This window comes from Sorex araneus, chromosome 6 (assembly GCF_027595985.1).
Source record: "Sorex araneus isolate mSorAra2 chromosome 6, mSorAra2.pri, whole genome shotgun sequence".
NCBI classification, from domain to species: domain Eukaryota; kingdom Metazoa; phylum Chordata; class Mammalia; order Eulipotyphla; family Soricidae; genus Sorex; species Sorex araneus.
In genome coordinates, this window is record NC_073307.1 from 121,895,077 (window position 1) to 121,918,597 (window position 23,521).

Below are 23,521 nucleotides of genomic sequence, written 5' to 3' on the forward strand. Positions count from 1 at the left end.
CTCCTTCCCAACACCCTGCGGTCTAGTCCTCTCACTAGGATCTAGGGAGACGCTCAGCTGACAAGTTCTAGAAGGCCCCGTTCCTTCTCCCACTCACTCCTCCGTCGCACACTTTCCCCAGGTATCATTATAATTTGTCTCATCCTTTGCTGCTAGTTTTTTGGGGGTGTTTGTTTTTTTGGGGGGGGGTCACACCCAGTGATGCACAATGCACAGGGGCCACTCCTGGTTCTGCCCTCAGGAATTACTCCTGGCGGTGCTCAGGGGACCCTATGGGATGCTGGGAATCGAACCCAGGTAAGCTGCATGCAAGGCAAACACCCTCCCCACTGTGCTATTGCTCCAGCCCCGGGGTATTTTTTTTTAATTTTTTAAATTTTATTGAATCACTATGGGATCATTACAAGCTTTCATGTTTGGGTTACAATCTCACAATCACCAACTTCCTGATTTTTTTTAACCCACCCCTCCATTTGCAAGAAAAGATCCAGAGAGATACACAGTACAACGACATACCTTTATTTACTGCCTCTCCCACCCCAAGTATTGTAAATAATCAAGCATTTGTTACACGTTAGAGTTTTAGTCACTTTCTTCCAAAGGTCTCTTCTAATTTTGGGCAAAACAGTAATCACTTCTGAGGAGAAATACTGTCCAGACGGACTCAAAACCAAATTTGGGGGAGGGCTTCAAACTGGGGAGGATGGCTTGGCAAATGTCTCAGGTTGTTGAGAGAGCTGAGAAATGATGGTCTTTTCACTCTTTCTTCTCTCCTTGTTGTGTGAGGCCTCCAAACCCAATACCCGTAGGACCAAAGTTTTTGGCATAGCAAACTGTAAACAAGAAGAGGAGAGGAAAAGGACAGGTCATCCCAATTCTTTCTTGATTCTCTCATCCGTGAGAGGCCTCCTTTCAATAAATGTATTCACAAGTTCACGTGAAAGTAAGTGAACTCCATTTCTTTTCAATCTGATTACGAAAATGGTTTACACGTCTCTGCACTTCTCCAAGTGTGTTCACAACATTTCCTCCTTTGAATCAATGTCATCTAGCACCTGTCATGCCTCATCCCTCAGAGCCTCTACCTCAGGTTCCCTCCCTACACTCAAGGATAGTTTCCGGAATAAATCATGATAGCTAGGCTTTGCTGGTACCTTGGCATTCACGGTTTCCATTTCTCATTTCCCCTCCAACTCCATCATCCTTTAAGACCTAGAGGAATTCCGCCTTGAGACAACTTTTCCAAACAGCGGATCTCCACCACTCCCCTTCTCTGTGCTATTGCACTGTGGGCAGCTGACTACCACCTCTCTCCTCACAGGAAACCAGGAAACGCAATTCTTTGTCTACATGTTGGTCTCCCTGCTGGCCACAGCAGCGTGTCAGTGCTGAGCTGTTCACACATCCTGGAGCAGGCAGCCCAGTCAGAGAGGGTGTCAGTTCCTAGCCCATCACCCCTTAAGAAAGGCTTTGGTCACCTTCAGGCACGGTTAGGAAAGGCCTCCCTCTGACCCCTCTCCTCTCTTCCCTTCTCACTGAAACACCTTCAGCAACTTAGCAAGTGGGAGGATCCTACGGAAAAGCAGAGCAGGCCTCGGACAGGTTCTGCATTTGAGGATATGTTTGCTCTGTCCCCACAACACAAAGGGATTATAAGACAGTAAGGGGCAGCAGAGTGCTGAGACCTGCGGAAAATGGTCGGTTCTGTCCCTGGGACCATTGAAGATATGTGCAACATCAGAAACATACCAGGACGGAAGCTGGGGGTGGAGATAGAGGCCAAATCGTCATCAATTTGAGAAGCCAAACTAGTCACTTTCCCTTGGGCTCCCTAATCTGCCACTCAAGTGACTATTTGAGTGTTTGAGTTTTCAGAGAAAATGTGTTGTTGGATGTCTTGGCTGGACACATCCAGAACCAGAGTCAGGACACAGCTTCCTCCTCATCCTTGCTCCCCGCATCCCACCCCAAGTATCCAGCTGCTGAAATCCATGCACATCTGGCAGCCTCAGCTTTCACCCCACCAAGCTCTGAGGGAGAGGCATAGAGATTTCTATCCCTCAGCTGATTTGGCTCCTTCCTGAGAGCCTTACTCTTGCTCAGGCTGAGTGCCAGGTTCCCTGCTAGATGCCAGCCTTTGGGTGTGGATACCCCTGCTCCTTCCCAGCCCCAAATCTCAGGAGACACTCAGAACCACTCACCTTTGCAGTAAAGCTCCCCGTCTTTGTCAGTGACGTTTGTGGATTCTAGACTCTTCCCACAGATGGCGCAGCGGAAGCAGGTCTTGTGCCACGGCTGGAAAGGGAGTCAGAAAGTTGCTACGATCATTCCCATGGAAAGTCTGTCACCAGAGCATGTAGAGGATAGCCACTGTCTGAACCATTCACATCCCTAGTTTGCCCCCAGAGTAATTTTTCTGGGGGATTGGGGGAAATTAGATGCCAGGAACTCTAAATTATTCTCAGGTCCCTTAAACACACATTCGAAGCCTTCTATATGTCTAACATTAGTAGAAAATACATAGAAAAGGGTGTCCTTTTCCAGAAGATTCAGAAGCAAAGTGGAGAAGGGGGAAGTTGGGGATGAGAGTAACATTTATATTCACTAAAGTTAAAGAAGAAAAAAGTGGAGACATGCAGTAATCCAACCTCCTTCTGATTCTCTGTGTCTCTGATGGAAGACTGGATCATGGGCACGATGCCATGCACATCTGCATTCTACAGGCCACAACTAGGGGTTCTCCTGGGAGCCCCAACAAGGTGAAGGTTATCGCTGATGGGAGGGTAGATGCTCTCCCTGGCCCTTCCTCCTCCTACCCCCATTTCCTACAAACAGGCATTTTCTTTCCTTTCATCAATCCTACATCTTCTGGTGCATTCCCTGCCTTCGAGTCTTAAATAAGAATTTGCAGAGCAAACAGGCATTTCTCTCTCAGATATTCAGCAGCTCTCCCAAAAGCCAGGATGTGTCTGAGCTGTGAGCCAGGCTGTGTCCCGTGAGGCTTGCTGTGCTGTATCCACCAGCCATGAAGCAGGCCGGTGATTGCATCAGGCCATGGGTATGGGCTCCCAGGGATCACTTGTCTCCGGAAGGATTGTGGACACTGAGGGCAGGAGAAGCCTGAGCCCTTTGCTCCTCTACAGCAATAGCTTAGTGTCTTCCAACATTCTGGGTCAATTAACTCTTCGATGGAATTGCACCAGTTCTCGTCTCCAAGGGCACCATGTAGAGGTCTGGGTCATTGCCTGCTGAAGTGGGTGAGGTGGTGCCTCAAGAGTCCCCTGGCAGCTAAGGAATTTGAAATGCCTGGCCCCCACCTGCCTACAGTTTCTTCTTTTCAGCCTTCCTCCAAGTGTTCCGTTGGGGACAAGTACATCCGTTTAGCTCAGACAGAAGTCCTCACCTTGCCACCTCCCATCACCTTCTCAGCGGCATAGACTGACTTTCCACATCTAGGGCACTTCTCCGCCTCTCCGAACTTCGCCGTGAACTTGGAAGGGTTGCTGGTGGTGGCTGAGCGTGCCACCTTTGGGGACCTGGGGGTAAAATACAGACAAGTTTTTGCTGTCACCTTCCCAAGGCACCAGTACTAGCTGTGTGACCTTGAGTGAGTTGACTCTTTGAGGCCTGGGACTCCTCTCTGGAAAAGTGGAGATAATCTTGGAGGCTTCACTACAGAGTTGTTGAAAGACTTAAATGAGGCAGAATGAGCAGACCAGACTGCGCCCTGACTGCATGTGTGATGGACTAATACATACCTGACAACTATCACTGACAAATCTTTTCCTTTCTGTTATGAAGCACTTACTAGCTTTCCAGGTATTTAAATTTGTGTTACTGTCATTGTGTTGTTTCTATTGCTGTGGATTTTGGTGGGGAGGAGGTCACCCCTGTTATGTGCTAAGAGGTCACCCCGGCTGTGCTCAGAGACCCTATGGTTGCTAGGGATAGAACCCGGGACTCCTGCCACTTCTCAGCCTGTTCATCTGTCTCTCCAGCTTCTTGCTGTGGATTTTTATTGAGGTTTCTCTTGAAGACCACTGATCACGTCTTTATTGTTGCCAATGTGATAGGGTAGAACAAGATGGGATCTTAACAGTCAGGACTAAAACCACAGTTCCAGAAAGCTGATGAGTCTTCAACACAATTCAGCCCTGCAGCCAAAGGTCTCTTGTCCCCATGAGAACAACATCCCTAATAAGACACAGTAAGGAGTGCCCTGTTTTTACACCTTTGGGGTATTCTTTGTACAATACCTCAGAGATACTGCAAGGTTCCATACCAGACCACTGCAATTAAGAGAGTATTGCAATAAAGTGTGTCATGTGATGTTTTGAGTTTCCCAGTGCCTATAAAAGTTCTGTTTATATTCAACCATAGTCTATTTTAAGTGTACCAGAAGCATCAAATCTTAAAAAACAATTTATGCACTTTAATTAAAATTATTTTATGGCTAAAACACATAACCATCTTTGGAGCCTTGAGAAAGTCATAATCTTTTTGCTGACAGAGGGGGCTTATGAGAAAAGGCAGTATCTGAGGAGCACATGAGCCTGAGGCCCGCCTCTGCCACCTAACGTTGGCTTCTCCCTGCCCTGTCAAGAAGGCAGTGAGCATAGTGAGCACTGGAGGAGAATGGGGGTCTGAGGGTCACTGCCCCAGTCATACAGCTCATCACTGGCCATACTGGATTCCTCTCCACACTCTGGTTCCTCTTAGTGCCTCTTCTCAAGAAAGGAGCAGCAGAGTCAGCGTTGGGTAATGCAAAGCCCAGAATGCAGTTGGTATCAATCTTTTTTTCTTTCTTTCTTTCCTATCTCTCTAGACATTTTTCTTCAATGGCTAGAGAGATAGGAGAGTAGTTAAGGCCCTTGGCTTTCACGTCGCCAATCCTGGTTGGATCCTGGCATCTCCACATACAGTCCCCTGAGATCACCAGGAACGATCCCTGAGCACAGAGATGGGAGTAAGCCCTAAGTTCCACGGAGTGTGGTCCCAAATCCAAAACAAACAAATAAAATGAGTTTCTGGTTGTGATTTAATTATGAGAAAAATTCAGACAACTGACCACACCAGCCTTCTCTTTAGCAGGCTCTACCAGGAGCCACTGTCACTGGAAGATTCTTGAGATGCACTCACTGCTGACCTGGGAGCACAGACACCTTTTTCTGCCCAGTCCTACGGCAGAGGCCAGATAGTACTGGTCTCGAGCAAGGCTGCAGCCCAGTGCTGTCCATCTTTGCTCAGTTCTGGACTGGAGGTCAGCTTGATCGTCAAGATGAGGAAGCTGAGATTGCTCTCTTGGTTCCCTGGGGTGATACTGGGGCATCCTCAGCACAATTGGTGACAGACAGCCAATGAAATACATTCAACAGCCCATCCCCAAAGACCCACTCCCCAGTGATGTGAACATTAATCACTTTGCAACCCAGCAGAAGAAATCTTTAATGACAAGCCCACAGAGAATGACCATTGCTTCCCTGCCACATTTATGTGATTTACGCAGGAACGCTCCAAGGGATGCACAGAGCCTCCAGCAGTTTTGCAAAGGTCAGACAATGGAGCATCTGTATATTTTGAGTTTTCTCGTGGCATACAAACCAGGAGGCAGGGTGTAAAAGTAATTGCCCTTTAGGAAGGCAGATCATTTAGAGAGTCTTTGGGAGAAGTGACACATTGTTAAAACTTGATCAGACTAAGTATTCCTATTGTTGCAAGTCAACAAAAGCATCTATTCTCCCCCCTTCCAGAAACATGTTGCTATGGGAACCGAAGGACCCATCCTAAGAACTGGGATCTCTGGGGCTGGGTGAGGTGGGGTGGCAACTCACTCTTGGAACTGGAGACCCAGGTGCTCTCCTGTGTCCGTGCTGAGGCAGCCAGCGCCTTGTCCAAACCCGATGCCTTTGGGGCCGTACTTGCGCCCATAGCACACTTTACAGTAGATCTCTGACTCGTGTGCCGCCACCGTGGTGCTGTCAAGACCCTTCCTGCAGGCCACTGTGGAGGAAAGGAAGTCATGCTGGGTGGGCTGAGATTCCTCCCCACTCCCTGCACCTGCAGTGATTCTCCAGCCAAGGGACCCAGCAGGAGGAACCATCCCCGGCACCCTCCCCCCCACCCACACCCACACCCACACATACACACACCAAGAACACAACCACAGCATCTGTCTGGTACTGGTTTCACAGATGAGGCTTCTGGGTTCACAGCCAAGGAAGGGACTGGATCCAATGCAATCCAGATAGAAAGAGGTGGAGGCTGCCATGGAACCAGGGATGTGGTTTTGGACTGCCTCAGAACAGCTCCCGCTCAGAACACAAGACAACCTGCCATCCAGAATTCCCAACTCAAATGACTTTGGGGAAGAGTGTGTGTGTGTGTGTGTGTGTGTGTGTGTGTGTGTGTGTGTGTGTGTGTGTGTAAGGAAAGGTGGAGGAGGTAAGGAGATGAGGCAATGGAGAAATTCATGTTTTTCTTACTCACATCAGAATCTGAATTACAGTTTTTCTTCTCAAGGTCTGTGCAGAGCACGAGTTGCGGGTCACTGAGATAATTCTCCTCTAGTTCTGGAAGCAGAGGAGGTGCCACGAGATCCTGAGGCCTCTATTGGCTCTTTGTCTTAGCTGGTATCAACTACCCCCCCACCATAATGCATTTAGGCAAGCCCTATTTCTCCCAAAGCAACAATTTATTTTAAAAAATTAAGATTCTTTTTTTAAAGCTTAAAAGAATTTAACTTCAGGATGTAAGTTAACTTCAGGATGTAATCTAACTTCACATGTAAATGAAAATGTGAGATACCTACAAGTACATAATATTTCATTTAAGAAAAGAAATAAATACCATTTTGATGTCAAGATGTCGCTTTTTTCTCATCTCACACAAATCCAGGAAACAGTTGGAGCCAGAGTTTTTCTTTGCATCTCCCTGTCCTGAGTCACCTTGGGAGGCTGTGGTCAGCTCTCCTGAAAGCCCGTCACCCACCTGCCTTGCTTGAGGCTGCCCCTGGACTGTATAGCTTACCCAGAAGTACCTATTAGTATAGCATTAGGGCTGCTCACAGAAATATGTAGGGTTTCCACAACTTAATAGCTTGCTGCCTTGCTTTGTAACAATGATCATTAAAGGTTGTTCATTTCATGGTGATGGTCAGGGAGGAATAATATGCAAGTGCAAGTGTTCAATTTATTTGTCTCTCTTTTTAAACCAGTTCTATCAAATGACCCCTATAAGCAAGTCAATATTGAAAGAGCTTGTTTCTGGCTATTAGGGCATCCTCAAATGGTGTTTTGTTTTTAGAAAATAAAGCAATTGAGTATGGAAGCAGGAGAAACAAGATAAAGTAGTACGTGAGGTAACAGTGCAGCAGGGCAGACTGCATATAGGAGTTCATTAAACTAGGAACTCGGTGTTGTGCATGTTAAAAATTGTAAAAACCCCATTTAAAAAGAAAGGATGAGGCTCTAGAAATAGAGAGAGCAGGGTGCCTGCTTTGCATGTGGATGACCCAGATGCTATCCCCAGCACCATATATATGATCCTCTGAATCCTTCCAGGAATGATCCCGGAGCAGAGAGGCAGGCTTAAGCCCTGAGTACCACTGTTTGTGGCCCAAATAAGGAAGGAAGGAAGGAAGGAAGGAAGGAAGGAAGGAAGGAAGGAAGGAAGGAAGGAAGGAAGGAAGGAAGGAAGGAAGGAAGGAAGGAAGGAAGGAAGGAAGGAAGGAAGGAAGGAAGGAAGGAAGGAAGGAAGGAAGGAAGGAAGGAAGGAAGGAAGGAAGGAAGGCTGCCCGAAATCAGGAGAGACTTTATAAGGTTTGGAGCAGCCCTCTGCTTTGGACTGGAGCAGGCTCACCATGCCCGAGCACCCACTTTGCCTGTGGAAGCTCTGAGTTCCATCTCCAGCACCACCAGGCATGAGCAGCATGGTTTTCACCAGGCCTGCACATTGAATTCTCAGGTCAAGGCCAAGTTAAGGATCCCTGGAAATAGCCCCTGACATCTGTGAGCACCAGTTAGAAGCCCCTTACCCCAAATTAAATAACAGATTTCTTTGATGAATTGTATTTGGGGTACAAAAGTGCCTTATTTGGGTTATCTAAAGCCTATGCAATTGTATCATCCCTTATTTATTTTTTTGCTGTCAGTTACCAGGCCCCAGATCAGTCTCGAATATATGTTGTTATTCTAGATGCTGAGTTCCTTGAGGCAAGGATGTTTTATTTTAATATCTCCAGAACATAGACAAGGCTTGCCCAGGTTCATGCTCTATGACCCATCTGTTCGATACATGAGAGTTTGAGAGTGAGTGAGCAGATGTGTGTACACAAGCATGCTTGGGGACCCTGTGATTGATGCACTTCCCAGCAGTAGATGGTTTCAGAGCCTTGACTAGCCTCAGGCTCTGTGGCTCCAGTTCTAGTGCTGATTCCCATCTCTAGAACTTCCTGACCTCCAATTCCACAGCCACTCCCTGGATTCATACCAGGCACTGAAAAAGCCACATTGTCCAATACAACATAGAATCCACTGCTCCCCTGCCCCCACACCCCTCAATGTGCAAAATATATGCTAGGTTTCACACAGTATAGTCAAGAAATAATACAGGCATCTGAGAGATAGTACAGAGGGTAAGGTGCTTGCCTTGCACATGACTGGCCTGAGTTTGATCCCTGGCACCACATGTGGTCCTCTCTCCCACCCACAACTCCCTCCACCACTGCAGGGATGATCCCTAAAACAGAACCAGGAGTAAGACCTGAGCATAGCCAGTAGTGGCCTCAAGTCCACCCCCCCCAAAAAAAAAGAAAAAAGAGAGCATACAAATATCTCTTTATTAATGTGTAATTGATTACACATTGAAATGATTTGAGGATATATTGGACTAAGTAAAATGTTTTGTTTTTTTTTTTTGCTTTTTGGGTCACACCTGGCGATGCACAGGGGTTACTCCTGGCTCTGCACTCAGGAATTACCCCTGGCCGTGCTCAGGGGACCATATGGGATGCTGGGATTTGAACCCGGATCGGCCGCGTGCAAGGCAAACGCCCTACCCGCTGTGCTATCTCTCCAGCCCCAGGACTAAGTAAAATGTTGAAGAATTATTTTCTCATGTTTCTTTACCTTTAAGGTAACTAAAAATATTTAATTTATAAATGTGGCTTGCACTGTATTTCTATTTGTTTGTTTTGGGGGGAAGTCTACATCTAACTGTACTTAGGGATTTCTCCCGACAGGTTCAGGGGACCACAAGCAGTATCTGGGATGGAATCCAGGTTTGCTATTAACCAGGCAAGTGCCCTACCCACTGTACCATCACTGCTCTGCATTGTATTTGTTTGGGGTAACATTGGTATGGGGAATTAAGATTCATTCAAACTGAAGTGGATAAACCAGGGAAATTGCCCAAAGAGTTGGGGTACATGCTTTGCATTCAGTCCCCTGGGGTCCATCTCTGGCACCTCATGGTCCCCTGAACACTGGCAAGAGTGGATACCTAGGATTTCGCCAGGAATAACCCCGAGCACCCCTGTGTTTGATCCCTACTCCCCACCAATCCCTCTTGCCACCTCAAAAAAGAGATGTCACCAATCCCTGTTTTAACTAAGTTGAGAGAAGACTGACCCAGAGCCAAGTTAAGGTAGATTCTGCCTCTCTGTACCTGCTTCCACCAACTACAAGGTATATGGACTGGAGTGATAGCATAGTGGGTAGGGCATTTGCCTTGCGTGTGGCCGACCTGGGTCCGATTCCTCCGTCCCTCTCAGAGAGGCTGCCAAGCTACTGGGAGTATCCTGCCCACCATGGCAGAGCCTGGCAAGCTACCCATGGCATATTCTATATGCCAAAAACAGTAACATCAAGCCTCACAATGGAGACGTTACTGGTGCCCACTCAAGCAAATCGATAAACAATGGGACGGCAGTGCTACAGTGCTACAAGGTAGTATGTGTTAGGCGAGTCTTGTGATAATAATATAGAAAAGCATGCTCTTTGACAGAGCCTTCTGTCCACCACTATAGAATTTATATTGCTTATGTGTCACCCCAAGTACCCTCCCCCCGCCCCCGAACACACACTTTTGAAGCAGGAAAATATCAAAGGATTTAAAGGGATGAAGCACCAAATGCTCGATGCCTTCTCCTGTTGAAAAGACTCCATTGAAGAGGAATTGTCCTGCTCCCTCCACCCCCCCCCAGAAAGATGAACAATCTTGTGCCAAAGAAAGCTTCCCTCCCACGTCCCAAGCCACTGAGATATCAAAGTTGGTCTCTAAAGAGTATTTAGCTGATACTCTAAATAGTATAAAGGACTACAAAGCTGAATTTCCTCCTCAAAAACTATACCTTTCTTCTTATAATACCTGTGCAGTAAGTATAACCATCCACTACATAGATGGGGAAATTGAGGTTTAATAGAAACATGACTTCCCCGAGCTCAGTCAGTATCAGCAGAGCCAAGACTCAAAGTCTAATCATTTTTCACTGCAATATCTCACTCCACTCCCAATAAAGGAGTTTTTTGGACAAAAGCCAGAGGATATGAAATAAACTCTCTTGAGCAATGACTTCTGAATAATTTTAATAGTAAGTATGAGTCTGATGGATATGTATAATGACTTAAAAATAATTGCCTGTCATTAAAACCCAAAGCATCAGTAAATCTACCAACCCAATCATTCAGCATTTCCCCCTCTTTGGGGGTATAATTATGCTTGCTGTGGGAGGTAAAAATCTAATGAAAATTCCTGCAGCAAATAGAACATTACTATTTCTGGCAACTACGCATGGGGGGTGGCGTGTCTTTCTGCCCTAACAGATGGATCAAATGCTCAAAGTGCAGTGTGAAACAGTTTGGAACAGTGCACTATCTGCAACCCCTGGATTGAAGGAGATAAAGGGGAGACTCTGGAGTGGGTCCACCAAATGTCCAATGAAGTTGGACTAGCCTTTAAACCAGACCTAAGGGACCGAAAAAAGGAAGTGGTTCAAATAGGCTGTTCTCTCAGATCAGACCTAACTTCTAAGAAACTCGAGGATTCTCCTGTTCTCAAGTAACTGGGTTGGGTAGGTGCCGAACAAGTTCTAGTCCTGGCTTTGCTGCAGATGCTGGTAACCTGAGCTCTGAGATGAGAAAGATTTATCCAGAGTCAAATGCATCAGACAGAACCAGACCCCAGGAGGACCAGAGGTCGATGAAGATAACCAGGTTTTGACATTTGTGAGTCTGGGTCTGGCAGGTGATGACCAAGATTCTCTTTGTCAAGTTAGTGCTGCCTAGCTCCTGAAATGCACCCCCGCCGCCCCCTTTCTGCCTCCTGCAGGATTAGCACAGCGGCTGCTACTTGACACAGGTAGTTGCTGAGTAAAGACCAATCGCAGTGGCTTCATCAGCAACTGACAAGTGGGAATAACATGTAGACCCGAATCCCCCAGACCAACAATGGCTTCCTTTCTTGGTCAAGCCACACTTTGTACATGTCGCCACTGGGTCAAGATTTTCACCACTGAGATCAGGCAGACACCAGTTTGTTCTGCCTTTGAGTGGCAGGGAAACAGCTTCTGGGTGGGGCAGGTGATTGGAGGAAGGGGATGCTCGGGAGAGCTTTCTCCCTTCTGTAAGTGGAACCCCCAAGTTATGTTTCTGACAAGTTCCCAGGTTTTGTGGCTACTCCCCAGACTGTACTTGGAAAAGCACTGATAGATGTATCTATGGCTAACTGTGGACTAGGACATAGGACTACCTGGGGAATTCATTCAACTCACTGCAGAGAAAGCAGCTCTTGTGGAAACTCCTTCCATTGCACTGGATTTCTTCTGCGTGATACACTGTTTTATCACAAGCTCCACATTTGGCTCCTCCACCCCAGTTCGGCATCTTGAAGACTCTGAGCGAGGTCAAATCTAATAGGGGGAAAAAGGCAATGTCCTAAAGTTAAAGAACCTCAGGAACAGTTACCCCTAGTAGATAGTGGTCTCAAGATCATGTTCCAGCCCTTCCCACAACACCCCCCCTCCTCATTTGCTGGTAGTTTGTCCACTCATTCATCAATCTGTTCATTCAACAAGGGTTACTTTTCACAAGTCAGTCATTGAATAAGCTCAGAGACTTGCTTAGAGCAAGTCATTTTATCACTCTAAAACCTATCTTCTTCTTCTGTTCATTTTAATAGCATCTGCTCCTATGTATCTTGCAGGACTCTTAGTAGAAGTGGATGAGCTCATTTTATATCTGTAAAATGATACGCAAATGTCAAGTATTATTAAAGATTATTCTATCAAAAATGGCAATAACTCTGAAAATAATATTTCTTCTCATCTGGCTCCATGCATCTCCCCTCACCTCCAGTCTGGCTAATGTGCAGATTCAGGTTTTGTAGATGCAGGTAGAAAGAAAGGAACTCTTCATTTCTAACAGATTCCAGGCACTACAGGCTGCTAGGAATGGATCACCTTTGGATAACAAGATCTTAGCTAATCTTGCTGCTACAGCATAAAAATATATAAAATCTCCCATTCAATGGATTCTTCCTATAAAGCAAAATTTTTTGGCCAGAGGGGTTGAGGTGGTGGCTTTGCTTGTGGCACACCTGTACCCTCAGGATCTATCCCTGACTCTGTGCTCAGGGGTGACCTCTCTCGGTGCTCAGGGGCTCATGTGATTTCTTTTTAAGAAGTATCAGGCAATCATCGAGATTGGCTCTAGATCAGATCTGTTTCTGAAAACCTTCCTCCTTTTTGCTTTCAGGGACGCCTGCACTGTGCTGCATTTGGAGATAAAAGGCTTAGCTTCTCTTTAGATGCATGTTCCCATATGTACTATGAAGAAGTGAATTTTGTCCTTGTGACTTCACTTTTGAGGACCAAACAACATGATGTGCAGGAAGGAGCACACAGAGGCAAGTGCAACCCCATAAACCAGATGATGATATTATATAGCCTTCCTACAGAATTCCAGAACATTCTATTACAAGGAGCTCTTCAGCCACAGCCCCCAGACATCTCCTCACTAGAGACTTAGGTTTAGAAAATATGAGACATCAAAAATGTTTTTCTTTCTTTCTTTTTTCTTCTGTTCCTCTGTGTGTGAAGTTTTCAGTTCCTAGAGCTTATACTGAAGTCCAGACTCAGTACATATCTGAAATCCCACCAGTTCCAAGAGGGCTGGATTTCTCCTGGATATTCTTTGGTTGCTAAGAAGTGTGGTAAACCATCTTGTCATTGACACTGAGCACTGTCAGACCTAACAGACCATTCCAAGTGGCTGCTTCTGACCTTCTCTTTCCTTGCTGGCCAGCTAGTCACCCTCTTATAATAGTTGATGATTAACAGTAAGCCTTCCAGAGTCAACTGGTCCAGATTGTGTCTCCCAGCCTCACAACAAAGATAGTTTTTGCTAAGAAACAGAAGGTAAATAGTGGGGCTGGAGCGATAGCACAGCGGGTAGAGCGTTTGTTTGCCTTGCCGACCCGAGTTCGATTCCCAGCATCTCATATGATCCCCCGGGGCACCACCAGGAGTAATTCTTGAGTGCACAGCCAGGAGTAGCCTTTGTGCATCGCCAGGTGTGACCCCCCCCCCCATAAAAAGAAAGTAAATAGCCAGCAGATCACTGAACCTGATACTAGGATCAAAGGGAACATCTCTCTCTCTCTCTCTCTCTCTCTCTCTCTCTCTCTCTCTCTCTCTCTCTAAGAGTTTTTCTCACATACACTAACAGTGTGCAGTCAACCAGGAACATCTCAGCCTTCCTCCCTATAAGCAGGTTCTTCATTTTATTAGGTGAAATTTTAGAAAGTAACTTTTAAAAGGAAACACTAAAAGAGGAAGCAGAGATATATTCGAAATCTTACTCATACAGTTCAAGCTTAGTATAATGGACAGAGTGATGCATTTCAAATGGAAAGGCTTGGAGTTAAGCCTCAATCCATTCGTTCATTTATGATATAATGGACACCTATCATGTGTCAGGTGCTGCACTACAACCTCAGTGAGAGGCAGAGTTGAGGAGAGCTTGTAAAAAATGAGTCACTTGCTTTTCCTAGCAGTGAGAAACCTTGATCCAACTGGATACATGAGAACGCAACTACTTTAAGAAAGTCAGAGGAGAGAAAGGGCTGCCCACATTTATATTTGAGATTAAGCAGCAAGATGTGCTTTGATTCTTTTATTCTAAAAAAAGACCCTGTAAAAAAAAAAAGACCCTGTAGTGTTCTTGGTGCTCATACGTGTGAAAAATTGAATATAAAAGAGTTAATAGGCGTGCGTTGGTATATACCTTGTGTTTGTGAGTGTGTGTCAGTGGAGGTACACTGAACTTGTCCCCAGTTGCTATTTCTTTTTAAGTTAGGAAGAGCAGACGTTTTTGCTTTTTAAGATAGTATAACGGTATTATTAAAAATCAAAAAAAACAGTCAATTAAATTTGTAAGATTCACTTGCCAACTCTCAGTCTTAAGGGGAGCCGGGTGTTGTGCCATACCCAGCTGTGCTCAGGGCTTCCTTCTGACTCTGTGCTCGGGGATCACTCCTGGACATGCTCGGGGATCCTGTGTGTTGCTGGGGATTGAAGCAGAGTCAGCTACATGCAATATAAGCATACCTCCAAGTTGAATGTACATCTGAACTGTGAGGAATAATTTTGCCTTCAGGCAAAATGTCAAATGCGCAATACACAAAAGACATCACTTCCAAATGGGATTTTGAAGGTGAATGAGATTTTGACAGTGAAAAGGAGGAGGAATATTTCAGAAAGATAAAAGCTCATGTATTCTCCAGTTCCATCCATGTGGCAAGAAAACCATAATCCGCTCCCCCCCAACAAAAGTGCACATAAAGTCACAAAGACTTTCCTATCTCCTAAAAAGACCAAACTGCTCACTTCTAATTCCATTTAAAACTTGCAACTTTTAAGGTTGGTTGATCAGTTACCTTATTTATAAACAAGGTGGGCCACAAAAAGTAAACATTTTGGAGTACTTTATTAACTATTTTTCCAAATTCCTAAATCCATCCTTATTTGATTAAGGATGATAAATTCTTTGAAAGAGAGCGAGATCACACAATGGTTTTCATGTTCATTTGATCTTAAGCTTCAACATAATATAGAGGAGAGACGTAGTATGATTCGAAAAATGAGACTAGCAACTTGTGAAACTAGCGATGTGGAAATTTTCAACAAACACAATGCTGGGTCAAATTTCTCATTTTTAGATCTTCAATGGAGATTTTAATGGTCTGTCCTACAAGTTAGTAGAAAATAAATATGCCTCCAGACGAGAGATAATGAGAGAGAGAAAGAGCAGTTACTTAGATATGATACTCATCTAAGAGAGAATAAGATTACGGATAGACCTTATTCACAAAGCAATATATCTTAGCACAGGTGATTGTTATTTATTTGAGGGTTTTTGGTTTGAGGGTCATATCCTGTGGAGTTTGGCGGAATCTCCCAGATCAGTGCTCAGTGTTTGGAGGGGAGGGGAGGAGCAGCACTGGTGGACCAGGTGGTGCCTGGAATCAAAGCCAGATTCTCACATACCTAAGGTAAGTACTCTACTTTTTAGTCACATCCTCAAACTCTCACGAGTTGTTTTTAAGTCATCATAAATAGCTGGCATTGCATAGATTAGAACCTCACACCCAAAATAGAAACCCTCGAACATTGAATTTCTCAGGTACTCAGTTCCATCCTTGAAGCTGAAAAGGTAACTCTGCAGGTGAGACATAGAAAATATTTTCTTCTTTCAGTGCTCAAAGGCTACAAGCAGAGGATGCTATACAATATCCTGAATAGCATGCCTTGTGTTTTTTTTTTTGCTTTTTTGGGGGGTTATACCCAGCGATGCTCAGGGGTCACTCCTGACTCTGCACTCAGGAATTACTCCTGGTCATGCTCAGGGGACCATATAGGATGCTGGGAATAGAACCCGGGTCGGCTGCGTGCAAGGCAAACACCCTACCCCGCTGTGCTATCACTCCAGCCCCAATGCCTTGTGTTTTAATCTTGATCTCATAACCTTGAACCTGGGTAGAAAATGCCAAGTGAATAATCTCATGCACTTTCCTCACAGGATCTTTGTGAGAGTCGTGGAAATAATGTGGGAGTCAAAGCAGCATTGAGAAGCTTTTCCAAGATAAAACATGGTTACCTGCTTTATTTCAGATTGTACAAATAGCACCAACCTATTAGTTAAGAAGCTAGGATTTGGAAGCATATTTAGGTCCTGGCTTGCAAACATAACGTTTCCAGCTTTACACATTGCTTTGGAATTCTTGTGTCTCAACACTCCTCTAGCCAGTCTGGAATGTGAGTTGATGTTGGTGAGAGTCCAAGAGATGGGCACTTGTTTATCAGTGTTGCCCAGTCACTAAGGGTGGGACACCAAATATAGGCTTGCCAGTCACTCAGCCTTATTTGTCACCTGATCCATCACATCACCTGACATTATTCCCTGGGCCAGCTCCAGGCTGGATTGTCACCAAGGAAATTGTGGGTCATGTTGCAATAAGAGGCAACCTGGAATTCATGGAGATGCAATAGAGTACAAGCCTTGCAAGTGAGAAGGTGGTCTCCAGACTTGTGGGTCCCCAGGCCCCACTGAGATTTTACTTTGTGGACCTTTCTGAGGGATAAATCTGTACTAGAGGTTACCATAGAAATGTGCTGTGGTGGGAATTGGGGAAGTGCTGGTTCAGATATAGGACACAAAAATTTTTATTTCATTTTGCTTCTGCACAGGTATGTTACCTCCAAAAAGAATTCAATCTCCCCGAAACTTGTGTACCCTAAAATGGGCACCATTGTCCCATCTTTTTTATTATTCCTAGAAGAATGGTAGCAGCTCACGTGCATTAAATCATTCTGTAAACCAGAGAGCATATCAAACATAAGAATTAATTTGTCTTGAGTAACTTGAAGTTTTCACCCTTTAAGTTTGAATTTTTTAAATAATAACCAAGCCATGTATTGTGGCCCCATTTTCCTTACTCCAAAACTTGCTCTTATATTTCCCTTTTTACTATAGACTTAAAAATTGATAACTTAGGGCAAAAGAGAGTGGGATAAGTAAAATGAGACTTTAGTGGTCTTGTTTCTTTTTTAAAGTTTTGTTAAAGAAACTGAGAGGGAGGCTTTAGTCATGATTGAGCAGAGAATGATAATGCCAGATTCATCCTATGAAGATGCTGAGTGGCCTAGAGCACAGTCCTTGATTCAAGTAATATAGCATGTCATATAGAAACTTCACAATAATCTTCCAAGGTAGGGGACAATTCAAGACTTTATTTTCAAAATGAGTAAGTGGAGTTTTAGGAAAATCATATTGCTGCAGATCCTGTGGCAAGTTTGTATCACAAAGGTATAATAGAACTTAGGTTTATCCACATATTAACAGTAGTTAAGATGGTATTAATTGTTTACTTTGTATTTGTTATTATAGATACTCTGTAATGCAACAGCCCAGCGGAGCAAATGTGTTAATCTCATTTACAGATAAGAAAACTGAGACTCAAGTCTGACCCAGCTTGTGTGAAGATGCACAGCTGGTGAGCAGAGTTCCTATTCAAACCCTAATTAAAAGGAGAGAAAGTACAAGAGGGTAAAGTGCTTGCCCTGGGTTCTATCCCCAGCATCACACGTGCCTCCTGAATCCTAGGAGTGACTTCTGAGCACAGAGCCAGGAGAAAACCCTGAGCATTGCCTGGTGTGGCCCCAAAACCAAAACCAACCAACAAAAAATGCAAGTCCTCATTAAACTGGTTGACTCCCATATTCCCACTTCATTTGAGAAGAGACAAGGGTCAAGACTTCCATGGACCAGACTTCCCAGCTGAGGGAACTTGAGATCTGATAGACACAGTTTCTCTTCATGAACTGAGAACACTGGGGTGGGCACAGCAGGGATACTGAATCCAGGGCAGTACCATGAAAGGCTTCCTAAGAGCCAGCGTGTTCAAGCATACAAAGGACTTCTTTATAGAAGCAGAGTTCTTTCTCATGATTGATGGCTGAAAATGGACATCTCAGTGACTGTGATGTCGTAAAGACCTTTCAAGGGTCCTTCAAGTCTAAAGTGAGATTTAGGGATCTGAGCTGACCTTTAGAAATGCAGCGCCAGAGCACGCCCTCTCAAACACTGCCTCTTCTCTCTGCTCTTAAGCCAGGGAAAAGAGCATAGCAGAGTGGACAAGCACAGCCTTTGCAAAGCACCAAGGTTCAAACAATACTAATGGCTGGACCTTGTTGAAATTGCTCACAGTCTCTGAATCCAGGGTCCTCGTGCATGTGAAGAGAAGGCGTGTGTTAAACAGTGATTTTTAAATTCAATAAGATTATAACAATAATATGTTACATATACATGTTTCATGAGGGCGCTCCAATGCCTGCTTTGCATTTGGTCAGCACTGCATAGGGTCTGCCCAGCACTGCCAGGAGTTACCCTTGAACACAGAGCCAGGAGTAAATCTGAGTACTGCCAGGGATGGCCCATAAAACAAGACTAAAAGCTAAATACATAAGCATTTAATAACTTTAACTGCTTTCATTGGGATGTGATTTTTTTTTAAATTGCTTTATCTCTCATAGTCAAGCCCATTAAAGTGAGCAAATCTCTCTCTACAGCTCCATGGTATTTCAGAAGCATATAGCAGGCCACCTGTTTCTTGGTAGGTCTTCGGAGTGACTGACAGACACAGACCAAAACAAAAGTCTACCCAGGGGACCCTCAGAGCTCCCTTGCCAGGGTCTGGGGGGCAGGGGAGGACTGAGACCTGCCCTAGTACGGTGCCTGCTGGAGCTCACTTCATGGTCAGCTGTGCTTTGAGCGGAAGTAGGGAACCCCAGCCAAGTCCTCTAGCCCCAGGGAGGGCAAGGCTTTAAGCTGCCCCAGAGGCCACTCAAGGTCAGTGACTTCCTCCTAAACTTCCAAACACATGTGGGTGAGGTTCCCATGATGTAGCTGCTCATTTCGAAGCTCAGGCTGATAATCCTCCGCACAGAATAAAACCACGTGCTGGCTCTTATTCTTAATTTTTTTTCATGTCTTTATTTTTGGAGAGGACAACCCAGTGGTGCTCGGGGCTTAGTTCTGGCTCTGTGCTCAGGACTACTCCTGGCAGTGCTTAGTGGACCATACATAATACTGGGAAATTAAACTGCATCAGCTGCTTGCAAAGCAAGCACATTACCTATAGTACTCTCTCTCTTGTCTTTCTTTCCTGATTTGTTTTCTTTTCACAGGGAAGCCGCACCTGGTGGTGCTTAACAGCTACTCTCAGCTCTATGTTCAGTGATCACACCTGGTGGTATTCAGGGACCCATATGGTGCCTGGAATTAAGTCCCCAGAGTGTCTGCATTCAAAGTACTTGCTCCAGCCCATTGGGCTATCTCTCCAGCCCTCTCATTCCCTTCAAACTCACACTTGGTAGACATGTCTGCCCACTTTATTGAGGCTGTGACTCATGGGTCATCCTATGTCTTTCCTGAAGTTATCTCTGAAGAATGACCAATCTCTAGTCTCAGACACTGTTTTACTTTGACTTTTAAAATCTCTATGTCAAGCCCCCTTCACCCCGGCTGGACTTTACATCCTGTCTCTGCTGCTGTCTAGCTCCTTGACCCTGAGTAATTGCTTTGCTTCTATGAATTTTTATTTCTTCTGGTAGGGAATGAAATTTTTTGTAAGATCTTCAGGTAAGAGTAAAATAAGCTAAAACTTAGTCTGCATATATTTTGAGAGGTTAATAACTAATCAACAATAATGGGCATCTGCCTTGCACCCAGCCGACCGGGGTTCAATTCCTCCACCCCTCTCGGAGAGCCCGGCAAGCTACTGAGAGTATCCCGCCTACATGGAAGAGCCTGGAAAGCTGCTTGTGGCGCATTCGATATGCCAAAAATAGTAATAACAAGTCTCATAATGGAGACATTACTGGTGCCCGCTCGAGCAAATCGATGAGCAACGGGACAACAGTGCTGCAGTGACAGTGATACCCTTTCCCATGATAAAGTCCAGTTCTGACAATTGTCATCTCCCCTCCTGCTTTACTGCACTGTGATGAGGAGCTGCTGATTCCTCCACTTGAGAGTATAACATTTTCCTTTGGCCCCAAACCCCACCCAGTGCTGCAGCAACACTATTTCTAGTGGAAATCTCCTTGCCCGGGAGTTGTATGTCCTACATATTATATTTCTAGTCTGTATCCCTCCTCTTCTAAGACAAGTTATTCATCTCCTTAAAATATTTTTTAAATTCTATTTCCTCCCCTCCTTTGCTCTTTGTGTTGCTGCAATGGCCATGTGCTGCAGGCCTGGGCTAGGGGGCTCACAAATGTCCAGAAAATAGAAAATGGGAACTCAGAAAAGAGCTAGAGCTTGAACTGGAGCTGGCTTTGCAATTGACATTTCTTGTTTTCTCCCAGCTCCTAAGTCAGGGTCCCAGGATTTCTGGGTTTGCCTTCTACCAAGATTTTGTCTCTTCCTCTTGCAGGGGACTGTGAATCTTGGCTTGTTGAAGAATGCTGCTCCTTCTTCCAATCTCTCTTGCAGTTGCTCTCACTGGCTCTGTGCCTTTGGGTCTCCCGGTTGCTGGCTTGCCAACTCTTTCTCCTCCTACCCCTTGGCAGCCTCCCTGTCAAGTGGACAGTTTGCGCATCAGAACGACAGAGCACCTGTCTGTGCAGGCAAGGACGGCACCTGTTGGCCTCTTGTCAACAAGTATTTTTAGAACTATGTTGGTCAGGATGGAAAGAAGCCAAGCCAGAGGGATACTTTACATTTTCTGAGTCACAACGCAGTTTCATAGACCAACTGATGAGCTGGATTATCCTAATATAGAAATTCAATCCCCTAAGTCAATGGATGGTCCAGGCTCTCCTGACTGTCCCCTGTTTCTGGGAGACGTTGGAGTTTCATCCACACTTGGCAGTGTTCAGGGGCTACTTCTGGCTCAGTGTTCAGAAATGGCTCCCAGCAGTATTCAGGGGATTATGCTCAGTGCTGAGAATTGAACTCGGGCCTCAGCATCAAAGCATGTGCTCCAGTTCATGGAACCATGTCTCCGGCTCTAAGTTTTTAACTCTTCTTTCTGCTATGTGCACGGATATGTGGCTGCCTCAGCCCTGACCCAGAAGTGGCCTTCTGGAACTCATTAAAGTGTATGGAGGACAGCAGAGAGGACTCTGTTCCTCGGAAGCCACAAAGCTAAAGGTGGCAACTTGGTCTTTGGGCAGCATCTGCACTCAAACCAAAGCTCAAAGTCACTTTCCCTTCTCTGCATCACCAAGACTTGTCATTCTCGGGGATGCAAAAGCAAACTGAAACCTCAAGGGCGTCTTGGGAATCCCCCACCTCTGACTGGGTACTAGCTTCTCATTCAGTGAAGCTCATAATAGATTTTTAATACAGCACTTGGTCAGGGCAAGTTTTGATTGATGTTAAATAATTAAGCAAACTTGTTGGGGCTGGAGCAATAGTACAGTAGGCAGGAAGCTTGCTTTGCATGCAGCTGACCTGGTTCGATCCCTAGCACCACATATGGTCTCCTGAACACCTCTAGGAGTAATTCCTGCATGCATAGCCAGGAGTAAGCCCTGAGCACAGCCAGGTATGGCCCGGAAATGAACAGAAACAAAATGAAACTGTTGCTAAACATCCTTAGATTATAAAGTCTATATCTACCTCTAAATCTAAACCAGCAAAGCTTCTCTGAGTATTTTCTATGTACAAACAAGTGAGAGGGTGGTGTGGAAGAGACATTTAATCATTCACCCACATCTTTTCAGTATACTGCAGTTTCTTTTATTTGGGGAACTGGCAAGCAAGCTTTTGCTATATTGAATATACCGCAGCCACTTTCTAACAGTGCAGAACTTGACAAATTTGAGCAAGCCACCATTTCCATCCTAATTCTTGCAGAGCAGAAAAAAGACACTGAGGACAGGACATTCCTCATAGTTGTACAACTGTTCATTATGTGATTCTAGAACTAGGATGCTGGTCTGCCATTAAAGCATCAGAAAACACAAGTCTACCATACAACAGTCCCCAAAATACAGCTAAAATTTTTTTTCTTGCATAATTCCCCGTGGAACTTTCCCAAGCCCCCAAATATTGAAAACACTTCTAGGGAAAAAAAAATAGTTTTTGGAAACTGCTAGATTCAGAGTAAAGCAGAGCATAACCCTGAGTTTCCTCCTGTGGAACTAGAGCGGATGCTGGCGTTTGGGGCATGAAATCTGCCATATGCCTTGGATCTACGGGACTCTTAGGAGTCCTCACCAGCCTTCAAGTCAGCCAACCCCTAGCCAAATGCCTGCTCAGCTCCACTTACCTGCCTGCGCGATCTCCGTGGCTCAACTGGGTAACAGGGGCTCTGGGCCTCTTTAAATATATGACGGCTTGGCCTGCGAAGGGCAGGACGGGAGGGAGCCCGAGGGGAGAGACGTGAGCAACACAACTGCTATCAGAGGCTGAAAATAGCCTGTGAGCCAAGCCCTCAGTTTTGTCTCCCCCCCTCACCAGCTGTGAGGCCCTTGGAGAACAATGTCGCTTGGGTCCTGTTTTAATGGCCCTTTGCCCACTGCATTTTGGATTCATTTGTGGAGTGTCAATTCCTGATGAAGTGAGAGGGACAGGAACAGGAGCCCAGAAGAACGAGACCTCTGAAATCATTCCTCTGGGCCCCCCACCTTGCTGGAAATCAGAGCAAGGTACCTGCAAATGAATCATGGGCCTTATCTGGGAGTCCTCTGGAACTCCGAGACACAGGTCACCATACTCATGAGGAGAATGCAGAGCTAAAAATAAGAATGATGGCTGCCTGAAATCATACTTAGATAATCACCTCAAAGAAGTTTGGAAAAACAGCCGCCAGTCAGCAGGGTCCTGTGATTCCCAGCCCCTGACATTCTAAGAAGGAAATGTTTCCTCTTAAAAGTGAGTGACTTTGGTCATTGTGAGATTGTAACCCAAACATGAAAGCTTGTAACTATCTCAAGGTGATTCAACAAAAATAAAAAAGAAAGAAAGAAATGTTTGACACTGGGCATTTTACATAGTTTATCTAATATCAAATTGTTTTATCTGTTCAATAAAATTTATGTTACAAATATAAAAAAAAGTGAGTGACTTTTTTTTCCCTTGAATCATTGTAAGATATACAGTTACAAAGTAGCTTGGAATGAAGCCTCAGTCATACAATGTTCCAACACCCATCCCTTCACCAGTGTACATTTCCCGTCACCAGTGTCCCCAGTTTCCCTCCTGCCCCTCCCCCACTCACCTCCACAGCCTGCCTCTATTATAGATTCTCTCTCTCTCTCTCTCCCTCTCTCCCATTTTCTGTTTAGGCACTGTGATGTGAGCAGCTTTGTCCATTATCTTTTCAAACTTAAAAGAATATTAGCTTGGTGATGCATCTAATTTATGGCACATCTTGGCAAATCCCTATGAACCCACATTTTCTCCAGCGATCTGATGTCCCTTGGCACATATGTTGATTTGCATCAAGCATCAGGAGT

The 23,521-nt window shown here is 45.1% G+C and overlaps 1 protein-coding gene across 1 annotated transcript; it reads right to left on the bottom strand.

The window, feature by feature from the left end:
• Window positions 1–502: 502 nt before the first annotated feature.
• Window positions 503–23,046, bottom strand: CSRP3 (cysteine and glycine rich protein 3). The gene is made up of 6 exons (XM_004607843.2): window positions 22,333–23,046; window positions 11,768–11,905; window positions 5,832–6,000; window positions 3,404–3,536; window positions 2,202–2,295; window positions 503–833 (listed from the first exon to the last, which is right to left on the bottom strand). The coding sequence occupies exons 2-6, from the start codon at window positions 11,877–11,879 to the stop codon at window positions 757–759; spliced, it is 585 nt and encodes a 194-aa protein (XP_004607900.2). The 5' UTR covers window positions 11,880–11,905; window positions 22,333–23,046; the 3' UTR covers window positions 503–756.
• Between the last annotated feature and the right edge of the window lie 475 nt (window positions 23,047–23,521).